Source organism: Melanostigma gelatinosum (assembly GCF_949748355.1).
Source record: "Melanostigma gelatinosum genome assembly, chromosome: 3".
In the NCBI taxonomy this organism is placed as follows: domain Eukaryota; kingdom Metazoa; phylum Chordata; class Actinopteri; order Perciformes; family Zoarcidae; genus Melanostigma; species Melanostigma gelatinosum.
Genome location: NC_136636.1, coordinates 24,015,651 through 24,028,461, shown reverse-complemented (window position 1 = coordinate 24,028,461; position 12,811 = coordinate 24,015,651). Strand labels below are relative to the sequence as shown.

At 46.2% G+C, this 12,811-nt stretch overlaps 1 protein-coding gene across 1 annotated transcript in view; it reads left to right on the top strand.

Moving 5' to 3' along the window:
• The window catches only part of arhgef10la (Rho guanine nucleotide exchange factor (GEF) 10-like a), a 118,751-nt gene that overhangs the window by 36,775 nt on the left and 69,165 nt on the right, over positions 1-12,811 (top strand). The window contains exons 13-17 of the mRNA XM_079265254.1: positions 619-789; positions 2,693-2,838; positions 3,636-3,799; positions 7,568-7,683; positions 8,997-9,124. Of these exons, the coding sequence (XP_079121380.1) occupies positions 619-789; positions 2,693-2,838; positions 3,636-3,799; positions 7,568-7,683; positions 8,997-9,124 (725 nt within the window). The remainder of the gene's footprint in view (positions 1-618; positions 790-2,692; positions 2,839-3,635; positions 3,800-7,567; positions 7,684-8,996; positions 9,125-12,811) is intronic.

The window sequence follows — 12,811 nt, the reverse complement described above, 5'->3', positions numbered from 1 at the left end:
TGACTTGCTGGATCTGCAGAAGCTCATTTCATCCCTCAGTAGGCATTGATTATCCATGATTTCAAAAGATAAGTTATGAATCAGGCATTTTCTTCCAGTATAAACTCAGTACTCCACATAAGGAAGGGTATGCATTAAATCAAACATTACAGGGAGCTATAGAGCTCAAGGCATCACGGTACATCTGAGATGCACATCAAGACAATACCAAGCTGTCACTGGGTCATAGACGCAGGGCAAACATAGCCACGAAGCCTGCGCTTAGTCCAGTTTGTTTTAGCCAACTCTGCTTACAAAAGGATAGAAAGTGGAATACAATGAGCTTCGCAAAGTCTACATAACCACCGCACGGTCAGTGTGGTGTACACAGTCAAATCTGCTGGTATATGTGCCAGTCACACACCTGAACTCAAAGTGAGTGCTGGACGTCAGAACCTTCAAAAGTGTCCCCACTTTGTTAAAGTGAACATTTCAACGTAAAGACAATACTCACAGAACACATTGTTTACGTTGCAGTAAACAGAAGGACAGTATTGAATCGTGAACAGAGAGTGGTTTGAATTAGTTTTTTTAACTTTCAGGGTCTCCAATTTAAACTTTGCTCACGACCTTTTCCAGGACATGCTTAAGAACACACCGAAGGGCCACGTGGACCGCCTGCCCCTGCAGCTCGCCCTGACGGAGCTGGAGATGCTGGCTGAGAAGCTGAATGAACAGAAACGAGTCGCCGACCAGATTGCAGAGACTCAGCAGCTTGCCCGCAGCGTCAGTGATCGCCTGCTCAGTAAGGTGACTGGATGCACATGCACTCCCACATGCACGCGTACACGCACACACACGCACATGCCCCAATCAAATCAACCGTGAGCCAACTCCTCCGCGTTGTTATCGCTGTGAGCCAAACACCTATAAATTAAACCAGTATATGGCCATCGCTTGTATCACTTTCCCACACATTAATCTAGGGAGGCATTTTTATTTCGGGGGAATTATCTCCCAGAAATGATGCCCATTATCATTCCCAAACAGTAGCAAATGCAATGGCAGAGGCGTTGCCTCTCCATTACCACACTGAAATTACAGTCCTGCCGCTGCAAATCTGAACAAATGCTGCTTTGAATGAGAAGAATTAGGGAGTAAATGAGACATTTAATTGGAAACTGTACGAGAGCTATCTCTTCCACCCTGTCGCTCTTCCTCTCTCTCCACTTCACCTCCCCGCTATTCCCCTCTTGCACTCCCTTGCTTTCTTTCTCACTCCACTTGTACACTCTTCCTCGAGTGTGACTGCATCCTCCCCTCTCTCTCTCTCTCTCTCATTCTCACCCCCCCCCCCCTCCGCTCTTTCTAGCAGCCCTTGCTTTCCAGGACTCTGAGATGAGCTGATTCGCCCAATCTCTTCCACTCCACACAGAATTCCATTTGCCGCGGTGACTCTGCAGAATTCCAATAGGAAACAGTCTCCTCTATTGCCCCCATAACCATCCAATGAAATATTCATTCTTTGTCTCAAAGTATCTAAGTCGCCGGAATAGGACAGATAACAATGTGAGTGAAAATGTGCTTCGCACACACTCCCACTCGCACACACACACTCGTGCAATGCCCTCTGTGCCTATTGATGCTTGAAGACTTTAAGGGTGTATTCTTATAGCGGCCCAACTCTTGAGGGAGTTGTACAGTTTTGTGGCCATCAAACGGCAGTCCTGCACGGACTAATGACTCATTCTGTGTTCTATCTGAGCCACGGCCAAGAGCAGCTCCACGTTGCCTGCAGACAGGACATCCTCTTCTGTGGAAACGCGGTCACATGCGTGACTGCACTGCAGGTTGTAGAACGGACACAGCAGAGAGAGCTTCTTCACTCGCTAAAACACACACACCAACGTATCAGGATGTGAGGGCCATATTTGGACATAACCTGCTGCTTGCAGTATAAATTGTGATGAGCCTGGCTTAGATTGGCGCAGCATACATAAAAAATATTGACTCAGGCAGTCATAAAAGAAGCCGGAGCGATTAAAAAAAAAAAGAAAAAAGAAAGAAGCTTTTTGTTGCTATTTCCTTTTGCGTGCAACATATGGATGACGGGAAAGCACAGCATGTGCTAAAACGCTGTAGCATGAATTGCATCTGTTGTGGAATTTATTCACTGTGTCTGTGTGTGTGGGTGGGTGCATGTGTGTGTGAAGGTGTGCATGCAGCAAACTGTTTATGCGTTTGTATCCATGTGTTGTTGCCTTGTTGTGGTGGAGAGGATTGTGTGTCCCAGTGCTCACGAGCTAAGCCAGTCCGACTCACCACCACTGGTAGCACTGGTTGATAGCACGCCGCAGACAAAAGGACAGAATGATCTGAAGGGATGCGTCGGACGAGTTTATTTCGAAAAGCCGTTAAAGTGTGTCATTAGGTGCCTCTCGTCACGTGCGTGCAGGGCAGAGATAGCGAAAAGGACATTCCCTCTGTCACTAAGTTGGATGAATGAACACGCTAGGGATGCGTTTGTGCCTTGTGTGTGTGTGCTTTGTACATTAAACAACCTTCAGCGGCATGAATGTGTCGCTAATCCCTGATGAGACGTCTCTTCCTCCAAGGCCGACTTCTGCGTCCTCCGGGCGTCGAACTCTGGAGGACTGGTCCTTTGTGATGCTGTCTCCACCAGCCTCTGATCCGATTGCTGTGTCCCTTTTAGCAACTGAACTCGGAGCAGGGGTCGCTGGTCCTTTGTGAGACGCTGATTGAGACGGTGTACGGCGAGAGGGGACAAGTCCTGAAGTCGAAGGAGAGAAAGGTCTTCCTCTTTGATGACGTGCTCATCTGTGCCAACATAAATGTCAAGTAAGTAAGAGCATGTCGAGCTCAAAAACGCTTTGCTAATGCGTTCGCGATGCTTAATTCTAACATGAAGTTAGTCTGCTGTACTGCACCGTTAGGCTATGAGGTGGCTCTGATGTGATGCCCTGGGTTTCGCAAGGATATTTTGGCAAACTGCATTGCAAAGAGAAATAGTTGCAAGGGGTTTGGAGCCCTATCTGGAGTTGCAGGAGCTTTATCAGCTTTAAACAAATGGTAGAATGCCTAACTACAGCTACAGGATTACTGACATAAAACATTTTTTTGGTTTCATTCCAATTCATCTTCTGCGACAGCGACATTGATCTCTCTCTTTCCCTCGCTCCCTCCCTCTCTCGAAGTAAACAGGAAAAGGGGATTTTGTATATTTCGCAAAGCCCCTGTCAAAGATGTTGCTTAAAGCCTTCTTGTTCAGCCTTCACAGTAATTATCGCTCCACGTCTCATTCAACTCGAGTGTCCCGAAGTTGACTTTGTCTGCCCTCCAGGATCTCGACAAACCGATCACAATGTTGATTGTCTGCGTGATTACAGGAATACATGAATAGCAATGAAGTCCTCCTCACAGCCAGGGGTACAATTTTGGCAGGGAACATGGGTGATCATACGGATTCTAATTCCCACTCCCGAGTCTTCTTCACGACATGTCTCCTGCTACGCAGCGCTGGGTGGAGCGCTGTTAGCAGGATGCGGAGAGGGGAGGGAGGGGAATTTCTCTCAGGTTGTTTTCCCTCAAAAACTCTGTCCTAATTTTTGTATTTTTTTGGTCTCATGTCTAATCAGGGGGTCTCCGGATATCAGCAGCCTGGTCCCTGTCGGCCCCAAGTACACCATGAAGTGGAGCGCCCCCCTACAGCAGGTGCAAGTCGTTGAGGTGGGCCAGGAGGGCCCTCAAAGCAAAGACACCCTCTTCCAACAGAGCGGGGCCAAGCGAGCCTGCACCTCAGGTAAATAACCAAAGAACACGTGAGTCGGTCCGATCTCGTTCCTCTCCCTCGTGTGTCACCCTCGAGATAATCTCATCACTTGGACTGACTTTTAGTCCCAGCCCCTTACTCTGACTCAGCAAGGCTAATCTGTTTCTGTTCTCAAGTGTCCCGCGGAGGGCTGGAGACGCATCCGCGCCGCTTGTCACTCTGATTGAGGATGTGTTTGTGAGGAAGACAGTGATGACGGTCACTCGTTCCAACCTGCCTCGGGTGTTTTATCTTGGAGAGAGATGAGGGTGGTGGAGAGCCCCCTGCCTCAGCATCCCCACAGTCTCATTTCACTCTCTGATAGACCATAAACACACCAAAAGTAGAGTCATCAATCTGCAGAGATTATTCCCTCCCTCTCCAGGCTCAATTAGAGCCAGCAGATAGGAATCGGTGGTTGAAACACTAGTTCTCCCACCAGCCCTCAGTAAACTCTGGTGTATACAGAGCTTGAAGAGATCTCTGATAAATGTGCCACGGGAAGAAGGGAGATACAAAGCCTTATCAGGATGCAATGGTACAGGCTTTTTAAAGTTGCAGTTCCCTGACTTAAATATAAATGGTGCCTGCAGAGCTACCCGTGTCATTCTCAGCAAGCAGCAACTGTTTTTCTCTCCGGATTAATGATTCGCTTTTCGCACAGGTGGTGTGTGCACTCACAACTTTGCAGCAAAGGTTTCGGGGATCATCTAAGGTTCGCTCTCAATGCGGCTGTCTCTCTTCCTTTTACTTGCGTCTAACTCTGCAAATGTTATGCCCCAAAGAAAGGAGTTGGATTCTTTCTTTTTTTCCCCTGCTTCACTTCTTCGACACGCCGCAGTCACCGTAATCATGTCGACGCAGAAACCTCCCTGAACATCCGTGGGACCATTCCCCAAATTTTCCTTCAGACAAGCCTGTCTCATCTATTTATAGTTTCATCCCCTGTGATATCATTCAGTGGGGTGTCTACTCTAAATCCTGCGCTCCCTGAGCATGAGTCAAAATGGAGTCATTTTTCATCTTCTGCAGGCCCCGGTACCCTTTTTTATTGAAGAAAGCTGTCCTTTAGGGAAATCTCTCTGACTCTTCCCCATTCGTCTCTGCCTGTATCTCCGTCGGACCGTCTCCTTCCACGTCTCTTCTTGCCAACGCACAGAAAAGCCCTCCACTGTTCATGCTCTTTTTTTCGTCTCAGTTGTTTACTCTCACGTAGGGCTGGGCGATAAATCGATTTAATCGATTAATTCGAATGTGTGCTTTAAGGCGATGTGTTTTATTGAAAATCGAGAAAATCGCCCCCACTCCTCCCCCCCGTTGGGTTCCCGTAGTTGAGTGCGCGCGCATTGTTTACAAACGAAAACAATGGCGGCCAGCAGTGAAGCTCTCGTTCTTAAGAGAGGGAAGAATGTGTCTTCGGTGGTCTGGAAATGGTTCGGGTTCATGTCATCTGACACCGAACAAACAGCACCACGATGTAAGGTCTGTCTAAAAGCTATTGCTACAAAATCAAGCAGCACAACAAATTTAATGCAGCACCTCAAACAGAGGCATGCCGCCGAGTGGGAGAAGCGTTGCGCCCTGAGCAGGGAGCAGGACCGCGGGAGCACAAGCGATGCCGTCTTCCTGGCAAAAAATATTTAGAAAAAACATGCACTACTGTTTAATACTGTTGGTTATGTTGTGAATGCACTTGATTTTGTTTACATGCACTTATTTACTGTGCAAAATATGTTATGTTGATGTTAGATCAGATGTTGCACTTTTGAAAATGTGAATGTTAAAGGGTCACATACATTTTATTTCATGCTGTGTTTGTATCAGTGTATTCAGTTAGAAAAGCTTAGTGTAAAAAGTTACATTTGCACAGTTGTTTACAATGGAAGGCTACTATTTAATGCCATTTAATGTTATGTTTAATTTAATTTTATATTTAAATGATTCAGGGAAACAAAAGAGTGACCAAATACTTTTTGTATACTACAGGCACCTTTCTACAATGTTCAGGTTTTGTTTGCACTTTATTTTTATCAACCTACGAGGGAAAATCATCACAAAATAAAATAAAAAAATGTTTTCAACAGCTTCTGTCATCTGCAAAAATTTGTGGGGGAAAAAATCGATTTAAATCGTGAATCGGATTTTTTGTAAAAAAATCGGAGATTTTTTTTTTAGGCCATATCGCCCAGCCCTACTCTCACGCTGTCTTACCTTCATTCCGTCCCCATTACACCTCCCTTATTGCTGCTTCGCTTTTGACCAGCTGTCTGGAGTGCAGTTTCTTTTTTTTGTCAGAAGTGTAGCAGTGGGGCTTTGGCTGCGGATCAGACAAGGGTTTTGATGCCGTAGTCAGTGGAAAGCCGCATTGTCTTTAAATCCACTGGCTGGCGTCATTGGCAGCCGAGTGCTCGATGCTGACTTATTCCAGAGCAACCTTTGGGCTCCGGCCTTGCACACCAGTGGGCTACGTGCATGGCGGCCGATGTGAATAGCCATGTCTGAGTATGAAAACCATATCCTGCCTCACCAACGGGATTACGCCGGATTACAACTCAGCACATTCACCTCTCGCGCCGTAGCCAACAGCCGGCCCCAGAGGAGTCGACAAACCTGTACAGGGGTCCAGGCAATCCCTTTGCAGAGGACAGGAAGACATTGTTTTTGCGGCTCGCAGCACACCCTTTTGTATTCAGATGTCTCACCTATTGATTTCTTTGCACAGTTGACAGATGTCACTGGCGGCCCATGATGAAGATCCCATTAAACCCCAAAAGCTACAATAGAGCTCTTTAAATGAACAATGCAAGCCCACCACTCTCCTTCTCTCACCCCCTTTTCCTCTTGTGGTTTTACTCTCACTCCATTGATGCACGTGGACGGACAAAAGACAGCGGGTCCCCTCGGAGGAGCACGCCTCGCTAAGCCCGCCTATACCGGCACAGCTCTTTCTGCTACTTTATTATGTGGCAGCGGTGACAGTGCAGGACAGCTCAGGAGCAAAATCTACCTGCAGAATTTAATTAGGCAGTTCTGCTGCTGGGGAGACGTGGGCCAGGGGAGCCAGGACGGAGGACAGGAGGAGACACAGCTATCGATTCGCAGCAGCAGGAGAGAGAGAGAGAGAGAGAGAGAGAGTTTGAAGGCAGCCGGCCTCAAATCGATGCTGAATTGTGCGTCTAATGAGACACATGCATTGCTTTTGGCCAGCAAAAGGGCATCATAGCTTCGAATAACAGTTCCTCCATCTGATTCTTTTTTTTTTTTTTACTCATAAATGCATTCTCTGTAGTTCAACAAATGATGAAGATCGATCCATCTGCACATTGAACCTCTTTTATTCGTGCCACTGGAGTTTCAGTAAAGGCAACTTTTCCTTCTGCACTCCCACGAGTTCTCAGCGGCAATGTGATTGTGTCTTCGTGTTGAGGAGACTTCATTAACATTCGATAGCTGGTCAACACACCATATCTGTTTCGTGTATACATTATTGAAATTGTTTAAACGATTAGTTGTACAAATTGATTGTCAACAGTTTGACAAATGACTCGATTAACAAACATTCACTGGTCCCAGCTTCTCAAATCTGAGAATTCTCAGATTTCTATCCCTGTGTGTTGAATGCCCTTGGCTTTTGGACTGTCAAAGTAAAAACATGTTTCCATCACCTTGAGTGCGCTTCTTTGTCTTCTGCATAAATAATATGCAATGCGATGGTGATATTACAAACTCTGAGGCTTTGCTTGTTTGCCCGCTTCTCAGGCAAAGCGTTCCTCGGCCCTCCACGGCTCTACCAGGAGCTGCAGGAGCTGCAGCATGACCTTTCCGTCGTGGAGGAGGTCACCCTCCTCGTGGGCACTCTGCAGGGGATGTACCAGGTACCTACATGTCACTCCGTGTTACACCTTTACTGTGCCTGGACCGTCTCACATGGGGAAATGTGTATCATACAGCATATAGCCTATAATGCACCAAAGTCAGCTGAAAGGAAAGATCTCAGGCATGGTTTGACTCAATCCAACTGACTCTGCAGGCCACGCCACCGCAGTCACAGTTTGTTACATTTACACGGCACAAAAACTCTCTCGAGGCTTTCTTTAAGAGCTGACAGATTGGCCTTCAAATGTGATATCCCCTTATGCAAACATTGCTTTCAGTGTCACGAATTATTTAAAAGCTAGTTTTCTGGAGATATTAACTGAAAATCTGTGTATATGAAATATGGAATGTTTTCTGTATGCAGCAGACTACTTAACAAGAGCTCCTAAACCCTGATGACAGACCAAAGAGTCACATGGGCAGCAAAGACAACATTGAAGTATGCACAGCTAATTTGAAAGGTCGGATTCAGTGCACACTAAGACATCAAGTCTGGATGGTACAAGGAATAACCATGTGGGGAAATCTCTTTCTGCTATCTCTTTTAAAGAAATTGTAAAAAGGATTCTTGATGTTTAGAATGTCCACAGAGCAGCCTCGTGTTCTTCTTGAATCATCGATTTCTAAAAGCATGACATCTCCCGTCTATCTCTTCATCAACAGTGCCACAATGTTGAGAAGGAGATTTTCCCCCTGATATTCCAGATAGAAGTGTTAGATTTGCCGTGTTGCAAAAGGAACCAGCAGCGTCCCTCCTGTGGCGTTCGAATCAGGACACTTCCCAGTAGTCTGCCACTAACACACGAGCTGCACCATAGTCTACCACAGCCAGGGAGGTATGCAGCAATCACCAAAGAGCCTCTCAGGCTAATGATGGCACGTTAGCCTCCCTGCTTAATGAGCACATTGTCCTCAGGAGGAGCGACATTGGCCCGGCACTAAATGACAGATTTTTGACTTTCCACCCAGTTATCTTACTGTCCACCGAACAAACAGACAAAACACTTCTGCACAGCTCATTGGCTTCAGAACGGTGATTTGATTCTGTTTGACTTGAAGGACTAGATTTGACTGTAAAATGGATGCTCATGTTGAGGTTGATTTAAAAGGGGGGATAAAAAAAGCCACGACCATGTAGCGTCAATTAATGTACTGCAATTTTAATGTCAGTGGATGTGTGGTTGTTTGCCTGTAAGAATATAAATATACTGCACAGTGTGCTCTGTACACGTCTTGGCGAGATGACTTCCTGTACGCTACAGCCAAGAAACAAGTTTTAATTGTGTGTGTGTTTGTTTTTCTCCAATCAAAGAACCTTAACACCACTGTTGCTCAGGACTGGTGTCTGGCTCTGCAGAGGCTCATCCGCATCAAAGAAGAACAGATCCAGAGTGCGAACAAATGTCGCTTACGCCTGCAGGTGCCCGGCAGGCCAGACAAGTGAGTAGTGTCTCACATACTATGTGCTCCAAGTAAGATGTGCTGCGTATGTTTGGGAGAACATAAATGACCACGTCAGCAACACCCGAGGCACCATCCTGAAGATGGAAGTACAGCAACATTTGTGATTCCACAAAAAGGTTTTGATGATAAAATAACCAGACGAGCATAGGCAGAAGCAGGCCGTCATGTTCACCACCAAAAGATAACAACCAGTGACAAACATTTTGATCTGAAAGTGGATCAAAATGGAGGAGGAAAGAGAGGGATGGGTAAAAAATAGGACATGGTGGTAAGATGTGTATACTAAGATCTCTTGGCCAACAAGACACTCTGAACTTTTGCAAATCAGAGGAGAGGACAGTTTATTCTTTCGTGACTGGGTGATTACCTTACTCAAATAATACATTTCCCTCTGTACTTATACAGAATAATGAGTAGCCTCCACAAAATGTTCCTTTTACAGGATTTAATTGAGGCACTTTTTGCTACAGCTGTTACCTACTCACCAGATGTAAACTGTGGTATAAGCCGCTGCTTATACCACACATCATTCTGCGCTACATAAGGGCAGCGTTCGGGATGCCAATTTTGATTTGTTTTTTTTCTGACTGATAGTCAACCCTTGTAAACCGATCATTGATTGTTAACTGACAGGATTACTGCCTTGCATTCTGGGGTGCTGTGGTTGAAGTGCCGCCTAGCTGCAACGATAACCCAAAAAACTGGTGAAATCCATCACTTTTTTTTTGTTTATTTGTAATTTCTGTGTATGTACGTTGAGAGCAACGTAAAAACCGGAGTAAAATTCCTTGTATGCGTACGCATACATGGCCAATAAAGCTGATTCTGATCACTTAGCCTTAACGTGTATGCACAGAACAGGCAAATGTCACCAGTGAGCTTCGAACGCACCAATTAGTTCGCTGCTAGGTTGTCAGCTGTCCGCCATAATTTAAGTATTGCAAGTCCGGTTTAACGTTAGCGAGTGTTCGGTCGAGAGAGAGAGCGTGTGTGTGTGATGAGTAACGTTAACAGCTGTGAACGTAGCGGTGCAGTGTGTACATTTTATATGTCGGTGAATAAATGCTTCCACCCCGAGACAAGTTCCTTTGTCTTGCTAGCCTGCTGACTAAAGTGAATGGGGTTAGCATAATGCTAGCAACAACAATGGCCCAGGCTCACTTAAGGTGGCCTGACCTTTTAGCTGGACCATTAAGTGACAAGCCGCTCTTCTCTTGGTTTTGCTCTGCTCTTTTACATTTTTAGTTTAACTTATATGAATCGTTTTTCGGTTCGGCGGTTCATTTTTAACATACCCAGGCACCTTCGGCGCATCCTGGGCTTAGCAACACCCAAACAACAGGGATTGGTTTCAAGAAACACAAACAAGGCAGAGCATTTTCTTTCCCTTTTTACAGAATGATAATATGTGGAGCCGGACCTTTCTTTAGCGCTGACTCAGCGCTGTGGACATAGGACTAGCCTTTACCTAATATTGGACCCTAGTGCAGAACTTTTCTGAATTGCTCAACAAAAGAGCCATATTATTTGATGGTTGCAGTGGCTGTGCTGAAAAGCCAAATGTTCTGCACTTGGCAAAGCAGTAAAAGCTGTAATTCAGCTCCTGGTTGTGTGGTATCTAGACGTTTAACACTTTGTTTTTAAGATCAGATTTCTATAAGAGTTAATAAGGACAAGTAAACTGTAAGTTAATAACTTCTACAGTTTAGTTTTTATGTACACTGGCAATGTTTTACCTCATAAGTCCAAACAGCTGAGCATATATCCATATATCCAATCCACTGCAAGTTTCCTTGTCTAAGAATCTTAAAGTGGTTGCGATAACATGCCAATGTGGACCCTGGTGGGTGGAGTGACGACTGAATGCCTACTTAGAGAACAACAAAGATGGCAAGGAGAGAGCATATGAGTAGCTTAGAGTACTGCACAGGAACTGGGAATAGCAAATAATGGCAGATTATGATGGATCCCATTTCGTGGCTTCTGGTGGGGAAAGGATAAGAAAGAGGCAGGGGAGAAAGATTGTGATAGAGGAGCCAGAGCCCTGCTGAGAGAGACTAAGCAGGAGAAGGAGAGGAAGAAAGAGAGTGAAAGTGATGATCGACCTCCCCCACGAAAGAATTGGCTTGGTGCCGGCAGGGCAGCGGCAGTCAGAAGAGTGGGCCTAATGATTCAGAGTCAGGTAGAATCAAACTGTGCCAAGCCAAGCCAAAGTGACAGCTTGAGCAGCGGAGCTGTGCAGATCACTTCTCCCACATCTCCCAGCTTCCTTGTCGACTGTCACACCAGGCCTGCAGGGCCAATCTGCGTACTCGGATGTTTGGTGGAGCCAGATGTCAAGCTTACAAGAGAGACCCCGAATGCCCCTTCAAGGGGTACCCTATTTGCTGAGTTCATGAGATAATGTCATCAGCAACTGCACCGACAAGGAGATTTCCCACCCCTACATATGTCCAAGCCGCAGATTTGCATTTAAATCTTAAATAATATAGAGCAAGACCTGTGCTGGACCCGGAGATGGCCACAGAGTTGTTTTTTTGTGGAGAGGTAAAAGCTAACAATGTCATCTGAAAGAGAGACATCTTCTGTTGGGAAAAAGAACCAATCTTAGTTGTGCGATAGCAATCTAATTGAGGCTGGGCCTTGGAGTCGGGTGGCTGGACCGGCAGTGAGCCGCAGGGGCTTAGGGTGACAGGTGGCACAGCGGGTGCTCGAGCCATCCTGACACTACCCAGGGTGCAGCAGTGGCAGATTGCAGGGGAGATCAGCGGGCAGACCGGCTCTGTCTCTCTTACAAACACACCCACACAAACGTTGGTTTTCCCTCATTATCCTAATCCGTTTTGTTACTAATCTGAGAAACAATCTACGGGGCACAAGAGTGCTTCTAGAGCCTGTAAATGTATGTTATATTCATTTACATGTCCCTCCTGCTGGCAGATGCACCTGCGAAACATGCCAGCGTGCACTCAGACAAAGAAGCACACACACACACCTACACGCACACGTTTGCCCACAGAGCCGAGCCTCTGCTCTGCTGGTGAGAGAGTGGGACAACAGCAGGGACCCCCTGTACCGAGTTGGTCCCCTCATGTCTGGCTGCAAGCGACTCTCTGCAGTCAGGCAGCACATCACAGCCTCCACACTGCAAACAGACTGAGTACGTGGCGAGAATCCTGACTGCTGCCTCAAAGGCACCAGCCTACGTGTGACAGCAGTTCATTAACATCCTCTTTTTACTGCGTCTGATGGAGCGACCACAGGCACGGACACATAGGAGCAGTATTGTAAGCCTGCAGCCGCTTTTGTTTTTTCATCGGCCCCTTTATGGACACTGTGCCAGGCTACCTTCAAGGCCAATGGCAGACCTTACATTCTCAGTCATAGCGTGACGGATTTGGACTCCATCTGGCGGAATCTTACCCAAACAGATATGCTAAAGATGAGTCCAACATATTTCAGTATCTGGACATCAGAGAGGGTTTCTCTGATTGTTCCATGTTTACTGCATGAAGAAATGGGGGGGTTGTTGAGAGGCGAATGACAGAATCCCACTTACTGGGTGGTTTATCAAAAACAAAAAAAGATAAGAGAGCATTCCAGATTTTGGTTTTATTTGTCCAGAGATTGAGATGTCAACTGCTCTGGATTTTGCTTCCGCCT